General features: G+C 38.5%; 1 protein-coding gene across 11 annotated transcripts in view; it reads right to left on the bottom strand.

Annotated features, from left to right (window-relative positions):
* SGMS2 (sphingomyelin synthase 2) overlaps nucleotides 1-20377 on the bottom strand; it is a 113420-nt gene that overhangs the window by 46695 nt on the left and 46348 nt on the right. For 7 of the 11 annotated variants that reach the window (XR_010942903.1, XM_067735379.1, XM_067735381.1 and 4 more), the window contains one exon: nucleotides 1310-2009. The exons of 3 other annotated variants lie outside the window; for them this stretch is intronic. Coding sequence is in view for 7 of the 8 variants with exons in the window: in XM_067735379.1 (XP_067591480.1) it covers nucleotides 1310-1764 (455 nt within the window). In the remaining variant the exon portion in view is untranslated. Of the gene's footprint in view, nucleotides 1-1309; nucleotides 2010-3199; nucleotides 3389-20377 lie in introns of those variants that run through there. One more of the 11 variants, XM_067735383.1, reaches the window with a different exon arrangement.

A 20377-nucleotide genomic window follows, 5' to 3' on the forward strand; every position in this document is an offset into this window, starting at 1 on the left:
GTTCAACTGCTACACTGTTTGCTTTTGGCATAAAGCACGTTATAACTAACAACTTTAGCGTAAAGTTCCCCTACTAAGTAAAAGACAATTGACAGCTATGTCTTTTACTTATACATTATTAAGAGAAATATTTTAAAGAAAATGCTTAGGAATGACTTCAGTTTGTGGAATAAGTTTTCAAACCTGCACACCTGCATGTGGGGAACTCTTTAACAAAAATAGACTGAACTCTTCAAATCTCAAAGCAATAACCAATTGAAAGAACAATAGAGCGTAAATTCCTTCTTCAAAAAATGATCTTGTGGCATTGCTACTGAAACCCTATTTGACTCTGAAGTGTACTGACTATGTTAGTATGTATTACGCTTTCAAAAGCCTCCGTTTATGGGCAATGTTTTAATTAAACTTATATTTGTGATTTAATTATTAGAATCTTAGTAGAGAAAAAACATCTGAATGATGGCTGAAGAGAAAAGAGGAATTGAGGGGCCTTTTTTCTTAATGGAGTAGCAGTCAGAATTCAACAGGGAAGCAGAAATAACCACCTCCGAGCTGTGTCCTATTTTTAAGAATCTTCAAAGCAAAAGTACCTGGCTTACTACACTTCCTGATTCCTGCTATTCTAAAATGGGAAGACCGAAACCAATGAACTAAGTGCTCCTTTGTGATGGCCTGAGGAAACCAGAAGGCACGTTTACTTTAGAAATCTAAAACCCAAACCGCATGGACCCAGTTCTAAATGCAATTTATTAAACAAACTCTTGTGACTGGATTGCCAAAAGGCAAAAGGAAAAGGCATGTAAAATTCGAGAACTCTTGAAGAGAGGCAAACCTCAAAGCCTGCAATTGACTATAGACCGATATAGTCATCACATTATGAGTAATAGAGAAAAAAGCTTCCCAGCCCACAACTTTCCCCACCTGTCAAGAGCTTGGAATAACACAAGCATGATGAAGTGAATGTTATTCCTTTCCAAGGCTCTTAATGTATCATGCAAATACCAGAGTGCCAAGTTGCTTGAAATTAGAACTGCACCTTCAATTTACAAAGTCTGAATCATCCACCACAGTACTTCTGCACCTTCACACACAGTTGCCACTTTCATACAGTTGCTCGATAAATGCTTATGGAATAATGACTGGATTTATTCAAGGTTGTAGATCTTTCTATTGATTCTTTTCATTAAGTGCCTGGATAAATAAGACTGAATTTATCAGATAAAACCGAGAAAGATCATTTCAATTACACACCGGCTCACTAAAATATAAACTCATGGCAAATCCCCAAAACATGTTAGACCTTACTTACTTGTATCTCAGAAATAGCCACTGGGTGATCCATAATCCAACTAATATAATTCCATTTATTTCTGATACAGAAAATGCCCATTTCACCCGGTCTATGTAATCAAAAAACTTGTCTGGGAGTGGAGGGCTGAGCTCCTTGGGAGGGACCCTCTCGTGCACAACCGTGATCATGACGGTTGTCAGGACGAGGTTGAAAAGAGCGTACACGAAGGCAATGCCCGTTTTCCACCACTCTAGGGGAAATTTGTTCCTCGATTCCGTGGGCATAGCAATTTGGATATAGTCTGGGTACTTTTTGGTGCCCTTTCGCAACCCATTGGATAAACTCTTAGGTTTACCATTGCCATTTTTGTTCTCTTCTTCAACAGGTTCAGCAGGTCTTGTGTAAGTGTTTGCAGGATCGTTGGTTTGGTTTTCCATATGTTCTTCAAGTTTTGCTGTCTCTATGATATCCATTGTCCTCCGGTCTTCAGATCAAAAAGGAGATGGTAAAGTTCTTGTTCTTTGTGGAAACTCAACTTTTTTTAATCCTTCTACTGCCAAGATCAACATGGACTCTTACAACCGATTCTGTTTCCTAGTACAAAACATAGAGGGTCTCCATCGGACTACTGTTCCTCCTGGGCAACCATCTGCTGTACATTCACCGTTTTCAGGAAAGGAAGCCAATTTTCTTTCCCCCAAAGATGTTACTATCCCACCTGTAAAAACAAAACAGAACTATGTTCAGAAACTGTGCTTGCCCAGTTGTCAAGCATCCAAAGCAAAAACGTTATCAAAATAAGGAAACAAATACCAAAGCCATTTGCATTATAAATGTATCGTCAGAACATAGTTAAATCTGCTGAGATGATGTTTATTTATAAAACATTGAGGGACTTCCCTTGTGGCGCAGTGGTTTAGAATCCACCTGCCAATGCAGGGGATATGGGTTCAAGCCCTCGTCTGGGAAGATCCCACATGCCGCGGAGCAACTAAGCCCGTGTGCCACAACTACAGAGCCCATGTGCCACAACTACTGAAGCCTGTGTGCCTAGAGCCCGTGCTCCGCAAGCCACCACAGTGAGAAGTCCGCGCACCACAATGAAGAGTAGCCACCTCTCGTCGCAACTAGAGAAAGTCCACACACAGCAACAAAGACCCAACACAGGCAAAAATAAATAAATTTTAAAAATAAATAAATAAAAATAAAACATTGAATTGTTTCATCTTGGAATTCTTCTCTTTTTGAGCTGATGTCAGTATAAATAGGAAAATTTTAATAAACAATTCCTTTTAAATTTCTATAAATAAAAGTCAGGACCCAGCACTGCAAACACTTCATGTCAGGACCCAGCACTGCAAACACTTCATCAGACACTATCACTTGTTGCAAACCATGAAGTCATAATAAGCTAGAACCCACCCAGAGATCACATCATTCCTTCCTAAGACTGGGTCTTTTCTATGAACCTTAAAGGATAAAAAAACTGTGATGAATTGCTTACATGCATAGAATAATTGTTATTCTCTGCATGTGTCAAAATGGTCAACTTTCTACTTTCATATTAAAAACTGGAATGTTTTTAAGTGACTACTTTTCAGAACATATTCAAGAACTATGCATTCAAGATCCTTGAAATGGCACTACCTCTGTTTATCCTTTTATATTCAGAGATGCACACCATACAGAAGGAAAACTGACAGCCTTCAAAATAACACAGTGAAAAGATACACAAAGCCTTATTAGCTATGCCCATTTAGGGAGAAATTCTCCTCATTACTGGAAGGATAAAATAATTCACTACAACTAACATGGTAAATTAGTAACTGACAACATATCGATACAGTCACCACAATTTCTACCAAACAACAGAAACGCGGACCCAGAGGACCAGCTCGGGGCACTTACCCACCACGACACCAGTGATGAAAGGTGCCCTCTGCTTAAAGCTCCACAGGTTCTAAAGAGTGACGATTTCTCCACAACACAGCACCAGCACCACCTCTTTTATATGTGTCAGCAACACGGCCCCAGCTGTTGTCAATTTAGGAAAGCAGTATTTTCGGCCCAATCCAGAACCCAGCCGCCTGAAGAAGTTTTCAAACCTCGTAATTAGTCCCCACCCAGAGTACACTGCACAACTTAAGCACAATCCTTTGCATTTTAAAGACCTCCCCTTCAGGGTAACTTCAGGGAAGAAAAATAGGGAGGAGGAAAAACTCAAAGTGGTGACAGCTAAGCCTTTGTTTAACGAAAAAAAAAGGAAAAAAAAAAGTTAAAATGGCACAGTCAGTATGGACAAGCAATATTTCTTAACAGTTGTGAATGGCAAATAGATGATCAACCACAAATGTTTATTGTGCACCTAAATGTCCCAGCACTGAGGAATATGTGGGTGCAATTAAAAGGAGTTTGAAGGAAAAAAAAACAAACACTGACCTGAACATTCACCCAAAGAGCTTGAAGTTTAGCTGAAGAGACGGAACTAAAATAGCAAAACTTTGGAGAAGACTGACTGGCATATTGTTAAGACGAAGAAGGATGAGGTGGATCGCTAGATCAAAATGTAGCCTTAGGGCTTCCCTGGTGGTGCAGAGGTTGAGAGTCCACCTGCCGATGCAAGGGACACGTGTTCGTGTCCCGGTCCGGGAAGATCCCACATGCCGCAGAGTGGCTGGGCTCGTGAGCCATGGCCACTGAGCCTGCGCGTCCGGAGCCTGTGCTCCGCAACGGGAGAGGCCACAATAGTGAGAGGCCCGCGTACCGCAAAAAAAAAAAAAAAAAAAAAAAAAATGTAGCCTTAGCTGTATCCCTAAAGAAGTGTCCACAGAAAGTCACTGTCCATTTCCGAGGAAGCGAAAGCAAGAGGAAAGTTAGTCTGGCAGGGAAACAGAAGAGATGGAGATTGGCTAAGAGGTAGTACCAAAAATTTTGGACCTCTCACCTTTCTACTGTTCTGCCCCTGTGAAAAGCCCCCAGATACTAATGCATCAGAGCAGGGTGAGAAAGGACCAGGGCCCCTCTCTGTGAAAGAAGACTGACAGAGATTCTCTTTAGTGCCCTAGCTCAGTGCTGTAGGACAAGTATAATGAACAGGTGCCTGAGTAAGGCATTTTCAAAAACAAACCTTCAACACCATGGACAACTACTTCTAATGGAGGTACCAAAGCACTAACTCAGCCATTGCCTGTCTCTCGTTACCAACTTCAGGCTACACCACTCATAGCGTCTTGCCAAACTAATATCCAAATTCCGTCCAACTTTACTACTACACATCTGCTCCGAGCCTGGTGTCTATAGGGGTAAGAATCTTGTTGATTTTGAAACCCAAGTCCACCAGCGGACATACAGATGGTCTTTAAAAAGGTAGCTACCTAGTTCTAGAATACAGAATGTAGAACAGCAGAAAACAGTTACTTTTTTTTTTTTTTTAAAGAGGAAGCGTTCAGCTATCCACCTCCTGGGACAACTGTGAGAATGACTGAAATAATTAATCCTGAAGAGCTTTGTGCTCCTGGGAGCAATAGCATTCTGTGAGTACAAAGCCCATTTATCAACATTAGTGGCGAGATTGATATTTTCCTTGGGGTTTCATCAAGAGGATTAACTATACAAAGCACATTCATCATGTGTCAGCCAGTCTTGAGATGCAATGTTTATCATCAAGATGATGATTACAACATACTCATCCCTATGGTGAGACTTTCCTACCAGTAAGGATCTCGAAAGTGACAAAAGCCACAATAGTTCCTCTTGAGGGATGGCAATCCCATTAGGTCACTTGTTTAGGGTACTCTGTCAGAGCACAAAGCAGACGAAAGGATTTCCGAGTTCTCTTACATTGCAATATATACTGGAAGTTAGTCTAGATAATATTTTAAAAGTTCAAAATCTCTATAGATTAATCTTTCTTTTGAAGGCAACTGTGAAACTCTGAAACTTATAGTACAATGATACTGTTTTACTAGGTTTTGCTTTTGTTTTTAAGAACTAAGTATGATCTACTCCAGAAATACAAGGAAGGTTTCAAATTAGGAAATGACTAATTTGTACTTTATTAAATACAAAAAAGAAATGTAAACAGAAAAGATACGATCATCTTGAGTGAAGTTAAAAAAGGCAGTTGATAAAATTCAGTATCCACTTGATTTGGGGGAGAGAAAGTACTCAGTAGTAGGAACAGAAGTATGTATATAGCTGTGCTCTTTCAATGCCAATATCGCTATTTTAGCTGTGTCATATGTGTTCTAATATCTAGTGGAAAAAATCCTCCACTTTTCACCCCTAAGGGAACTTCAGGATCTTTCTGTCAAATTACAAGAAAATACATAATTTTGCTTCTATGTTTTATTTCACCTCTATTATACCATAAAGGGTTTGATCTTACCATATTAGTATACAACATTAGTCATTTTCTCTTAATAATCCCAATAGTATTTTTCCTGTAATTTGACAAAAAATGATTCTAAGGTTCATCAGGGAGTGAAAATGAGGGCAGCAGTAGAAGGTTTGTACCAGTAGATATTAGACTACATTATACAACCAATATTGGGGTAATGGTACCCAGTCATTCTATTTTGGGAATTTATCCCAAGGAGATAAGGATGTACACAAAATGTTTCTACAAATATGCTTTCAACACAGTTATTTATAAGAGCAAATTGGAAACAGCCTAATATCCATCAACAGGGGATTAAATAAATTATAGCCATGTTAATACTCTATTTTGATATAGTAACTACAGAATTGTGAGACAAGTATATTAGTACTATAAGAAGGATGCAGTATCCAATTAAGTACAGACTTAGATATGAATAGGAGGTGTAGGACCTCAGTAATTCATATCAGAGGTTATGGTTTACCAAAAAAATAGGAAAGGGGCCACGTGACAGAGGTTCAAGGCTCGAAGAAAAGGTGCAAGTGTGAGACTCGTGACTCACTCCCAGGTCTGATCTGAAGCTCACGGACAGCATCCCACAGAAGAGGTTAAATGCAGGCATGAGCTCCAGCTGACAGGCTTAGAAATGCTTTGCTTGTTAAATTTGTATGTTGGCCTCCTTGTGCATTTGCAGTGGTTAAGAAGATAAGATGTATTAAACATGTAAACGTAGTTTAAACATTAAGGAAACTTATCTAAGTTTATATGTGGGTTTCAATGGTTAAAAAGATGTAAGCTGTTAAAGATAGAGGTTAAACATTGACCAAAGACCATGTGGTGCCAACATTTACAAATTGCAATTCTGAATGAAAGAGATTTAGGCGTTGTTTAAAGGCTTAAGAAAAACAAGGTCCTGAAACAGAGTTGAAGATCAATGGAAACAAAAGAGCTGATGAGTTTCTTAACAGACATTAAGCTTTCTCAGCCCTTAAAACAGAAAACCCAGTGGTCACCTTAAAGCCATTAAAAAGTCAAGTTGTAGAATAAAATGGCCACAATATAATAGTCCTCAGCAAATGTTACTATGTGCCAGGTACTGTGCTTTGTGTAATATCTAATTATTCCTCATAACAATGCTAGGAAATATTTTAAAGAAAAGAAATTGAGATAAGTGAGATGCTCAAGGTCAGACAGGTAGGAAGTGGCAGAGCTCAGATTTGAACCAGGAATCCAATCTCAGGAGTCCCTGTTCTTAATACCACATCACTACCTCTAGTGCATTACATATTATAGGTCAACAACACAGTCAGTGAAAAAGATTAGGACTTCCCTAGTGGCACAGTGGTTAACAATCCACCTGCCAACGCAGGGGACACGGGTTCGAGCCCTGGTCTGGGAAGATCCCACATGCCGCGGAAACAACTAAGCCCATGTGCCACTACTGAGCCTGTGCTCTAGAGCCCGTGAGCCATAACTACTGAGCTCGCATGCCACAACTACTGAAGCCTGCGCGCCTAGAGCCCACGCTCCGCAACAAGAGAAGCCACCGCAATGAGAAGCCTGCGCACCGCAACGAAGAGTAGCCCCCGCCCGTGAGCCACAACTACTGAGCCTGCGCGTCTGGAGCCTGTGCTCCAAAACAAGAGAGGCCGCGATAGTGAGAGGCCCGCGCACCGCGATGAAGAGTGGCCCCCGCTTACCACAACTAGAGAAAGCCCTCGCACAGAAACGAAGACCCAACACAGCCAAAAATAAATAAATTAATAATTTTAAAAAATTGTGTTAAATGTTAAAAAAAAAAAAAAAGAGTAGGCGCCGCTCGCCGCAACTAAAGAAAGCCCGCACGGAGCCTCGAAGACCCAACACAGCCATAAATAAATAAATAAATTTGTTAAAAAAAAAAAAAAAAGATTGAGACAATCAATGACAAGCTTTTTTAAAACAGAGAGATACATAAAATACATAGGAAAGTCTCCAGATAACATTACAGGCGTTTTTAAATCTTCATAATTTTGCAAAAATTAATATAAACTTAGAAAAAATTTAATATATAAATCACCTCTCTTGGGGGGGAGAGGGAAGGAGCCTGTTAAGTATTTCCCTGTTACCCATACTTGCCATTTAATTATAATTACCGTAACTAACAAACCACTATATTACATTTATAATATAGGTATATTGCTATGTTAACAGCATCCACTTTAGCTAAGAAGTTTTATGCCTATAAAAGTTTTTGCAGAGACCAAGACATCTTAGCTTTTCCTTATTAACATTCTTAGAGCTTAATTTACCTGTAAAAATCCTCCTGCCTAAAATGGACAGGCATTAATATGCTTACAGAAACAAGGGTGCTTGTGAGTCACGGCATTCTAATTTCAGAAACACCCATAAAATTTGTTAAATATTTTTACTAACAAGTTCTTGAAAACTGAAAAGAAGATCCACTGTTTATTCAAAAATTATTGCGTATATTTGTGAAATACTTTCCCAACAAAAGGAACACAGAAAAGAGGCCTTGTCATACCATTACAGGTCCCACATCTGTACAAGTATGATAGATTTAAATTAGGGAAACGGACAGGTGGGTAAGGTGGCTTGTGACACTCTTCTGAGAATGGACTGGGGGAAAAAAAACTTTTTTTTTTTTTTTTTTAATTTAAAAGATAGAATTGAAAAAGCAGCTACCCATGACTATAATTCTGAACTCTGGAAGAGATATGCTCGGGTAGAGAATAGACGTTTTGATTTTCGGTACTAATTTACTATCTCACACTAAGGTAGACTGGACAACTATAGTTCTGCATCCAGTTGTTATAAAAGAAAGACTCAGCCTATCAATAGTGGTTGCTGGTGGGAATGGAGAGTGACGGCAAACAGGCTGGAAGTTTCTTTGGGGGAATGATGGAAATGTTCTAAAATTAGATCGTGACAATGATTGCACAATTCTGTAAATTTACTAAAAATCATTTAATTGTATCCTTAAAACACATGAATTTTATAGGATGAAAGTTATAACTCAATTAAGTTTTTTTAAAAGCTATAGCCCATGGAGATATATGGTTTCTAAAGAATTAGAAACCAGGGACTAACCCATGTTCTGTTCTCATATTCCAGGCTCGCTTATCCCTTTAAAGTGCTGTACTTACCAGCGGAGCACTTCTTGAGCAGTGACTTGGAAATAACACACATTTTAAAGTTTTCTACACACAGGATCAAGAACAAGCCAATAAAATGCAAACTGTTTTACAAAATTTGTGTAAACTGCTTCAAAAATAAACTTGTAACTAAATAATATGAAGTGACAAAAAACAGAAGGATTTTCTAACAGAATTCAGCAAAATTTACTATGAGTTGGATCCCAAGGAAAAAGAGACGATCTGTTTTCTTTCTCACCAAAAAAAAAAAAAAAAATTGATCCCTTTAACTGGCAAGGTAGACCATTTAATACTTGTTGAAATGCATACTACTTATTTACACAGAGCAAATATTAGCTGTGCAAATTTGAAAACAAATTGTGGGACTGGGAGTATTTCACAGGAAGGGATAATCTGTAGTCCACAGGGCAGCCTGAGAGGGCGGTACGGCACTCAGCCTGGAGCAACTGTTTCTGACATCACTAAGTTTGATAGAATAAAATACCTTCACGAAAACCTGACATGCAAAATGTTTCATAGGATGTTTTAATTCTACTTCCTGTTCACCTTTTTATTTGTGGCTGGAGAATTCCGAAGATCAGATCTGATTCCAGGAGAGGACTCTTAAAGAGAGGTGGAGACCCAGGGAAAGACAACGTAACAATCCCTGGTACAATGTGGAACATGTGGTAAGGAGAATGAACGAACAAATGAATAAAGGAATGAGGGGGTAGATGAACAGATTAGATTAGATTAGATAAGTAAACACACAGACAGACAGGACCCTGAAGAGAGAAGAGGGCTGTAAAACAAGGTGAAAGACTAGGGAATATTTAAATAATCCTTTGTATTTCTTTGGGAAATACCCTAAATCAGAGGTTTTGAGAGTTAAGGGGTAGAGTGGGGGAACATCACACATTTTCCCCAAATACTGGATTACGCCTGCCCCAAACCCCTTTCCCCACCTCCATTCCTGATACATCTAGGAGCTTAGAGAACTTCTGGAGGATGGGGGTGGCTGGGCTTTCCAGATGGTTTCTTCCTCCTTTGCCTGGGTGTCTTCAGTGTTGAGAAAAAAGAACAAGGCAGGCATATTTTACTTCCCACCCCTTTATGAATTCACAGCCAGTATGATAAACCCATGTCCCCGGAGAATAAGTAAGGCGGGTTGAAGGTTTGTGTTTGTGGTAAAATGCTTATAACTACTTCAGCAGGTAAGCAAAAGAAGTCCTCAATAATTTAAACAAAGACATTTGTACTTTTAACAACCTGAACTGTGATTCCGTTAATTCCCGAGCAACCCTGCCAGAGAGATGTTTGGTCAGAGAATCATTCTGCGCTAACTGGTACCACCGGCTCCGTGTTTAATGGTCAAACAAAAGCTGCTGGCACTGGTTTAGTAGAAACACTCTGGGGGCTTTATCACAAAGGTTAAATCTAACAGCCTAATTGAACAACAGTGGTAATTATGTTTCTCCATTCCTAGCTTTCCTTATATACCCCAAAGGTTTATATACCTAGAAACTGATTCCCGTAGGTTTTAATACTTATTACTCTGTAATAGGAGTCTGCACAGATTACCTACTGAAGTGAGAGGTTTCTGAAAACCATTAAAAAACTACTCCATTTAATATTTTTAAATGACAGTGGAGCTTACATGTTCTCCCAACAACAGTGGCTGGTTTGAGAAAGAGAGAAATGCAGAAGCTAGGTCTAAGAGCTTAACACTATACTCCCAAACCACACACCATTTTCTAAACTATATTAGAGATCTCATGCTAAACAAATAAGTAGACCAAAGTCAACAGTATATTTCTTTGTCAACAACAAATATTCTAGATTTGTTGGAAGCATAGTATCTTAAATATTATAGGAAAACCACGAGAAGAAAAAAAAGATAGTTCCTTAAAAATAATTTCATAATTCTTTCCTTTAATAAAGCTCCTTTACTACATGCCTTTCAGATTATTATAAAATACACCTGTTGATTTCTCCCTCTACCACGTGGTGACCAAACTTTGTGTATATTTTATACAATTTCAAAAGTTTGCATAAAATACTATTAACAGGCTATTTAAATGAGTATTCAAAAAAATGACATCTTGAAACTTTGCTTGCTGTTCGCTAGTACATTAGAAGACAATATTAACACTTTGTTTTGAGATTTGAGTGCAATCACCTTTAAGCAAGAATCCATAGAAAGGAGTTAAATAATCCTGCTCTAGTGTGGAGGCAAAGGCCAGACTTCAGCAGAAACATTTAACCCGGAGCTTGCGGTTAGTACGCTTAGTACATTTCATAGTTGTAAACAGAGGCAGATGCCTAAGAACAGGAAGCTTACTCAATCCCCAGTGCTGCTTCAGAAACTGCACCTAGGTACACTTTAACACAATTTCCTTGTAGAGGTCTAAAGTCTAGAATTGGGACAGTGCAATATGTATTTAAAATACAATGGGTTACTTGTTATTATATTTCTGCTTAGTGCTCTGTACCAACGAAACAAGTGCAAAAAATCACTTAATATAGCCTAAGATGTTAAGGGGAACACTTCCTGTTAGCAAGAATTAAACGCTGAAAAATTAAGGAAAAGGAAGTTTCTAGAATCTGCACCTTCAGCAGGTTAGTCCCATCTGCTTGCTGCAATTTAGGTGTGGTGTTCTACAGGCTTTGGTAGAGGGCAAAGGCAAGTGGGGAGCAGGAAGGCTAGACAACTCTTTGGGTTTTAAAGTCCTGTGCTGCAGCCCATCTGGCACCCTCAGGGCAGAGCACGGTTTCATATAAGGAAAGGACAAAGTAGGAAAAGCAAGCAAGCATGGAAGACCCAGAAAGGTCTGTATAAAGCCCTCATTTCTCATTCTCTTATGCCAACCACAAAAAAGGTTTTTTGCAATGACTGGCCGAATAAGCCATTGCTTTCAAATGGTATGAGGCTATAAAAAGCCATACCTTCTCCAAAGCCATTAAGGTCACTATATTTGGCTTCCAGAACTTAAACTACTATGTTGTATTTAAATAAATTATTTCTTTCTCAAAAAGCACTTATTTGACCAACGCTTCCAACCTAGGCTTTGGTTTCTGCATATAACTCCAACATAAAGAATGGCACACGTGGGGAAGAGGCAGCAAAGGAGTAACTAAAAAGATTAAAATCCTGAGTCTACCAATGCCATTTTAACAATTTTAAGGAATACAAGTGACTGTTATATTGGGACTTGAAATAGATCTATAAAATATTTATCTATCAAATTTTCACTTATCTTAATAAATTAAGGAAAAGAAGAAACTCACAAAGTGTCCCTTTCTATAATTTTCACCAGAAAGTTTGCATATTTAAAAAATTTCATTTGAAGGAAATAAAGAAATCTGGTTTATACACCATAGTATTTAAATATTGTTTTGCAAAATGTTAGTGAATATCTGGATATTCAGAATAACTGTCAACAGACATGGTCTGCTAGGGAAAATGAGGCTGTTCAGAACTAAATCTCAATGTCTTTAGCAAGAGCAGTGATCCAGGAACCTTCAGCTGTGCCAAAGTGTTTTGAGGCATTTCTCTCTCAAAGCAGGGAGAACAGCTCACTCTAGAGTTTTATTTCCTTTTGTGACCAACTGCGCTGGTTCACAAAGTTGCAAAGTTTAATAAACAAATGTGTCTTTTGTTGCCTACTCTACGAAATGTCCCCTGTATGAAACTTGAGCACTCCACCACAAAGCGTAGGTGGCTGTTGGTATAATAAAGACCACAGAGTGAGTTTTTGCACACCACTGGTTTCGTAGTGACCCTTAGCCAACTGCCTGTTTCTCTTAAGCAAAAATCTAGAATAGGATACACAGTTCTTATTTTGTATTTCTTTTAGGAATACCATAATATGAGGAATTTAGTTCCAATACACCCAAGCTGACCCTCCAGGAGATAATTAGAAAAAGAGGGAAGAGAGTTTGGAAATAAAAGGGGTAACAGTACAAGAGTCAGAGTTTTTACAAGGAGGCCTTGAAAGAGAAAGACAATATGGAAAAGTATAGACATCAGAGCTGCACTTAAATAGCTCCTAGTAAGACATGTTCCATAAAAGGGCACTTACAGCTTGGGGAATCCAGAGGGGCACTGTAGGTGAGCATTAATCCTTGTCATCAAAACCAGGAGAACCCAGAGGATTTGGCTAGAAAACCAAAAAACTGGTAGGGATTGGGGGCTGGCACTGTTACACAGCAACACAGGTTTGAAAGTCTGGGGACCACCTTTACTGAAACATTTCTACCCAAGCAATAGTACACACAACCACAGTAAAATTAATTCAGCATATGAAAAAGTCAGATATTCTATTTAGCAGAAATGGTTAGGTATTATATGTAAATAAATAAATATATAATTATAACATATAGACAGGTTCTATACAAATAACATGTAAAATCCTTTAAGTATGATGATTTATTTAATCAAGGCTTTCACGTGGGCCTTGGCTCTCATCTTTATTTGCATATTAAGTCAGCTTTTCTTTCTCACAATCTTTGCAGTAAGGGCAGGTGATTTCATGAACCCAAGCCCTGAAGTCCACCCTCAAAAGCCACTGGGAGGGCTTCCCTGGTGGCGCAGTGGTTGAGAGTCCGCCTGCCGATGCAGGGGACGTGGGTTCGTGCCCCGGTCCGGGAAGATCCCATATGCTGCGGAGCGGCTGGGCCCACGAGCCATGGCCGCTGAGCCTGTGCGTCCGGAGCCTGTGCTCCGCAACGGGAGAGACCGCAACAGTGAGAGGCCCGCGTACCACAAAAAAGAAAGCCACTGGGAGAACATGGAAAGAGGCAAGAGGAACAGAGAATGATTTTTGCTGGTTTATCCATGCAGTGAGTGAAGACTGGTCAGGAAAGGAAACAGAAGTAAAGGATACAATTGCCAGAGTTCACTGCCTTACTTTCTACACCTCCTCTGACAAATCCTAAGAAAAGAATTTCTGGGACTAAATGTCTCCCAATTTCTAAAAACAAAAACTTCCTACAGAACGTCTCGTTGACAGATTAAATACGCAAGCTTCTACCCGATTGTAACCCATGGATGAGAACACTGGGAAGTTACCTTGAAACAACGCCCATTAAAATGTAGTTTAAGCTGTAATCAGAAAGAAGCATACAAAATACGAGTTACTGGTAGGATCATAAATCGGTACAATTTTTTTGAAAATCCCTTTTTAAACACATGATGAGTTTAAAAAAATGCTTCTACTTCTTGACATATTATAATAACTATTACTAACAATTTATTTTGGGACAAGTTTTAAATACAGAAAAAACATTATCCAAAAATACATTCAGTGAAACATTAAAACAGTCTAAATGTCTAGAGCAGACATTTTGAAGGATCCATGAAATTCATTAAACTTACTATTTAAAAAAACAGCACCATATTCCTATTTTCTTAAAATGTAAATGTATGACATTTTTAAAAACAAGTTAATAATAAATACACCAAAATAAAGGTAAGGTGTTAATGCTGGTCGTGAGATTTACCAATTATTTTTGTTTTATTTACCAATTTACCAGATTTACCAATTATTTTTGTTTCATTTGGTACTTTCCTATTTTCTCCAAATTTTCTATGATAAAAGTATTCACCCATATATCTAGATACAACTGTATTCTCAAATAATTTATTAAAATTATGTTTAAGATTTTACTGATGAGGAAATTACAGTATGATTTCAGCAATGTACAGACGTATGTTACATATATATTTTTAAAAGTCTGAAGAAAATATACCGAATATTAATACTGCTTGATGAATTTATGGGTGATTTTAATTTTTTTCTTTATTCTGGATTGTATTTTCTAATTTTCCACATTAATCATTCTTATAATCAGGAAAATGCTAATGGCTATTTTAACTATAGAAGTATTGACAGAGTTAATTTTGGTTCATACAATTTCAAATATGTAAAAAATGCACGTACAGAACAGTCAGTGCACAAGTACACTGAAATATTAAGAATGGCTGTCCAAGTGGCAGGAGTATGAGATTTTTTTCCTTCCTACATTTGTGTAGAGGCCACATTTAAAAACATTTTCATTACCAATGTGTCATTTTATAGCTAAAAGTATTGGAAACCACATATAGTTGTTGCTGTTGTTTTCACAGAAATATGTATTTACTGAAATCTCTTTATTTCATGTCTTCACTCAGCCTCAATTAACTGCAATAAAAAGTATATGCTTAAGAATGTTGCGTTTTGGGGCTTCCCTGGTGGCGCGGCGGTTAAGAATCCGCCTGCCAATGCAGGGGACATGGGTTTGAGCCCTGGTCCGGGTTGGGAAGATCCCACATGCCGCGGAGCAACTATGTCTGTGAGCCACAACTACTGAGCCTGCGCTCTAGAGCCCGCGAGCCACAACTACGGAGCCTGCGTGCCACAACTACTGAAGCCAGAGCACCTAGAGCCTGTGCTCCACAACAAAAGAAGCCACCACAATGAGAAGCCCGTGCACCGTAACGAAGAGTAGCACCCACTAGTCGCCAACTAGAGAAAGCCCGCATACAGCAACAAAGACCCAAGACAGCCAAAATAAATAAATAAATTTATTAAAAAATATATATATAGTGCTATGAAGAAAAATAAATCAGGAGGGTTATTCAAAGTTAGATCACCAGGCTTATGAGGCAACATTCAATTTAAAATTTTTAAATGAATATTCGTTATCAGAAAAAAAAATCAGTACACCATCAAGTCAAAAGATCATCAAGAACATCCAACCTGCTGAGACCCAATTACAATAAATAGCTTCTAGAAACCTGCAAAAATATAACTTTTTAAAAATTATTTATTTGGCTGCTCCCGGTCTTAGTTGCAGCATGCTGGACCTTTTAGTTGCAGCATGCGAACTCTTAGTTGTGACATGTGGGATCTAGTTCCCTGACCAGGGATCTAACCCAGGCCCCCTGCATTGGGAGCATGAAGTCTAGCCACTGGACCACCAGGGAAGTCCCACAAATACAACTTTTTAAAACTAAAAAGGAATTCCACCGAAAATGCTCTCATACTCAGTCGTGGATTTTTGCTTTTGAGTCCTTTCCATTTCTAATAGATTGAAATAATGTATGCATGTTTACAGTATTCTAATTCCATTCTGTTTTTTATTTTTTGCGGTACATGGGCCTCTCACCGCTGTGGCCTCTCCCGTTGTGGAGCACAGGCTCTGGACGCACAGGCTCAGTGGCCATGGCTCACGGGCCCAGCCGCTCCGCGGCATGTGGGATCTTCCCGGACCGGGGCACAAACCCGTGTCCCCTGCATCGGCAGGCGGACTCTCAACCACTGAGCCACCAGGGAAGCCCTCTATTCTGTTTTTTTAGAAGTCATAATGGACTTTTAAAAAAATTGATCACCCCAGGGCATCTTCTAAGAAATGTTTAACCCACATGAGGATTTAAGAGAAGGTTAAAGATGCAATGTTATTATATAAACACAGGAAGAATAAAAAGAAAGATATTATGTGGGGACAGAAGAGCTGAAGCTATCAAATATCTAATAAGGATTCAGAACTCAATTTGACTTTCGATGCAGAAATTTTATTTTATCTTAAATAGGTAGGATAGAAACTACAGATATAGAAAACTTAAAAAGCTGTTTAATGAAACAGAGCGACCAAACTCAAGATAAGCAATACTCAAAGGTTAAATACATAGCAAATGTTGCGACACTGCTGAAAGCCTGGAAGGTGAGGCAAATGAATGGCGGGCCAACCAGGAGAACTATTTCTGGCCTTCCATTCTGTGTGGAATTCAGCTCTAAGTGCTCAGGAAGGTAAGCTGAAGAGAAGGCTGGCTCCTATCCTCAAGAGGTTTTTGATTAAGTAACTCCCACCCTCCCCCTTCCACCCAGAAGTCACTTAAAAAGACCAATGAGCAATAAAAACAACTTTTACAAATTAGAGAAGAGCCTGAAATAGCATTTGAAGTTTAGTAAAACCAGGTACCTGATAGAAGTAAAAGTAAAAAGAAAATTCAAATAATGAACATAAAAGGGGAGGGTGGGGAGGGAAACATATATATATATGTCTTAGAAACTTTAGAAGTCTAGGGTATATAGATGAAAACTGAAAACAAAAATTTTTAAAACTAGAATAGCTTTTTTTTTTTTTTAAACAGCTTTTTAAAATGCCAAGTTCCACTAATCAGTAATGAATAGAAAATCATTCTATTAGGTTTAGCACTGGTCTATCCTTGGGAGTAAACTATGGTCAGACTGTTTTCTACAGAGCGAAGCAGGTTTAGAAAAACACAGGATGATTAAAAGCACTGTCTCTAAACCTCAACCTCATGCCAAGAGGTAGTCGGGAAACGCTATAAACTGAATGCTCAATTAGTGTCAGGAAGCTAAAAGGTGTAATTCCATATTTAATCTTATTTCCATTAAATGTAATTTTCATTGATGACTCTATATAAATAAAAGTATTTGACTATAAATACTCACTTGAAATTGTTTTTGAAAAAAATGTTATCAAAAACCTATATTTAAAATAAATTGAAACAAAGTGACAGCCTAGAAGTTTTTCACTTTCTGGTTTTTTGTTTTCGGTTTTTTCTTCTGTAGCTTAATCCGCAGCAATAAAGTTATCAGAAGATTGCGAGCCCGTTTCCAAGGTTTGTACTGAACAAGACGAAAAATGACATTCTGGTTAATATGTTTATATACTTTAGAGGTACTTCTTCAGAACGTCAAAAAGGATGATGGGTTGATGGGGGCTATCTTTAAAGGAAATGAAGGAATTCCATTGGGGGGGGGTTATTTGTAGGGTAAATAAAACCTTAGTTATCATCTGGGCTTCAAACTCCCTCCTCTGCTGCCCTGCCAGTCACCCCAGGTCCTGTCCATTTTAATCTTCCATCTATCCACCTAACTCTGCTCTCTCTAGCTTAGTTCAGCTCACAAACACCCTTCCTTACAGAGGGCGTGAATTAGTCCAAACATATCAATAGCTACAACAAATTTTTAATGGATTAAATCCAACCACCAAAAAGATACATTAAAAATTTTTTTTAATAAAAAGAAAGCTGATGTAGTACTAGGAGTATCGGGTACTACTAGTATTTTGGACTACTGAATACAAAGTGAAAGTATTAAGAAGAAGTGGATAATAGAGAACAGGTCACTAAGAAGACCTGAAGTTATGAATCTTGCACAAGGAGAAACTGAAGCGCCACAGTCACTGTGGGAAAAGGACTGAGCAAGTACTTAATGCAGCACTCCCTCCCTCTCTGGTTTTGTTCCCAGTCCATTTCCTGCTTTACTGGCTTCCTTAAAGCCCTTAGATGGCTCCCTATGGCCAAAAGTCCATTGCTTATTTTGACTTAAAAAACAACAAAAAACAAACAAAAACAAAACACCTTATAATAGAACATTTCAAATGTTGTATTGAAAGTAGAGAGAATAGTACAGCAAACCTCATCAGCTACAATGATCATCAGGGCAAATCTACTTCATCTATCCCCTACCCTGGGTTTTTTGGGAAACAATCCCAAACATCACTTCACTTGTAAATATTTCAGTATGCCTCTTCAAGACTCTCTTTAAAAAAACAAAAACAAAAGCAAAAACAACAGAACACTAATGCCGTTATAGGTAAACAAAATAAACTTTCTTTCCTTAATGACAAATATCTGGTCAGATCACCTTTCCCCAATTATCTTTTTTCCCCAGACTGCTTCTCAGATGCTGGTGTGTCCTTCTGATGGGTGACACTGCTTACAAGGACCTTCATAATCTGGCCTCTGCCCTCCTTTTCAGGCTCAGTTTGTGAGTTGTTGTTGTTTTTTTTTCCTTTCCCTAACTCCTGTGTTTCCAGACATAACTGCTTAACTTCTGTTCCCTTCACATGCAATATCTCCTCTTACCAGGCCTTTCCATATAATTTTTCAGCAGCCCGAACCTCCTCTCGCCCCTACCCTCCTGCTTGCTCACCTGCCTCTCACGCTTCAGGTTCCAGCTTAGATGTCACTTCCTCCAAACAACCTTTCTTGCTACAACTCCTGGACTCAGAAAAGAATTGTCAAACACAGCACTCACTGCCCAGAGAGGTTACAAAACCTAGTGTCCCCGTTGAAAGACAAATGCCAATTTATAACTTCCAGCTTGTTAGATAGAAACCAACCTTCCCCTCTGGGGTGCTTTGTGTCTGACATTTTCATGGTACGGTCACCATTTGTTACTTTGCCTTTTGACTATATATTCATGCACAATTATTACACAAAACCTCTTATAAATGGTGTTCTAGAGAGGCAAATCAGACATCAGTGCAAAGATCTCAGTAATAAGAAAATCCACAGAATTACTTAAACATTATATTTAATAATCATGAAGCTTTCAAATGTGAACTTGATATTTGGCAAATATCTGGGTGTGGTAGCGACAGGGACAAAAGAGCTAGTGGCAAAAGAAGACGCTAACTCTAAAAAAAGCTCAGAATCCTATTGTTACTGGAGCAGATAATTGCTTCATTTTATTCTAAAAGTGGCACCAACTCTAAAAACAAAAATGCACTCATCAAGGACATTAGTGTACTTCAACAGATAACTGGCTAAATAAACAGGCTTTCTCTGCATAGATTTTCACCAAAGTGCAATCAGAAACCTATATTTGAAGATCAACTGTCAGAAAGTCTTCTTGGAAATGTTGGTTGACCACTTTGGTAGCTTTCCTTATCTACAAAAATAAGGCCATGCCTAATAACTAGGTAGACGAGAAGATTTCTCTGGGGCTTTAACAAATCTAATTCACATTGTGAAGTCAATTGATTATTGTATTTTTGGTGATTCCACCAAAGACGGTTAAAGAAAGCAAACAAAAATCTCATTTCTCACAGAAAGAAAAGAAGTAGAGTAAGGTACCTTACTGATAAAGAGTGTACTAACCATCAGAGGGTCTAGGTATTTCCTCTTAGTGCTCAGAACACCACGAGATTGGTCCTGTGGGTGAGAAATCGATTCTCTCAAAGGTTTAAAATGTTTTGGCATTTTAATTAGTTTGATGCAGGTAATTTATGGGTAACAGGTCCACATGAGTTTATTAAAACAATGAACAACAAAAGTTCACTCAATAACCATGGCCCCTAAAACATGCCCTTGCTAATACCAGAAAAAAAATAAATACAGGTCAACCGTGTAAGGTAACATCTTAGAATCCTAAGATCTGGGTTCTAACCCTGACTCTACTACTTGATGAGAATTAAAGCAATCCCCTTGGTCCTCAGTTTCTTCTGCCTTACCTGTCTCACATTCTCAAATAGGGGACTCTGTTAAATGATTGGCCATTGGCACATTACAATTTTAAAATTGTTAGCTTATGTCTTTATTTCTCAATGTCAGAAGTCATCCTGTCAGAACAGAGCACATGAAAAGGGAAATAAATTCATGGAAGAATCACCCATTAGGTTCCATCCACTATTTGGGCATCTGTATGGAGTAAGAAGACTTTTGTGGGGGGCCTGATGCAGAACCCCTTTCCTACCATGATTGAAGCCAATTAAATAAAATTTTAATAAAGAGCTTCTGACCTCAGGTTAATTAAATAGAGAAGAAATAAGACATTA

This window comes from Pseudorca crassidens, chromosome 4, assembly GCF_039906515.1.
Source record: "Pseudorca crassidens isolate mPseCra1 chromosome 4, mPseCra1.hap1, whole genome shotgun sequence".
In the NCBI taxonomy this organism is placed as follows: Eukaryota; Metazoa; Chordata; class Mammalia; order Artiodactyla; family Delphinidae; genus Pseudorca; species Pseudorca crassidens.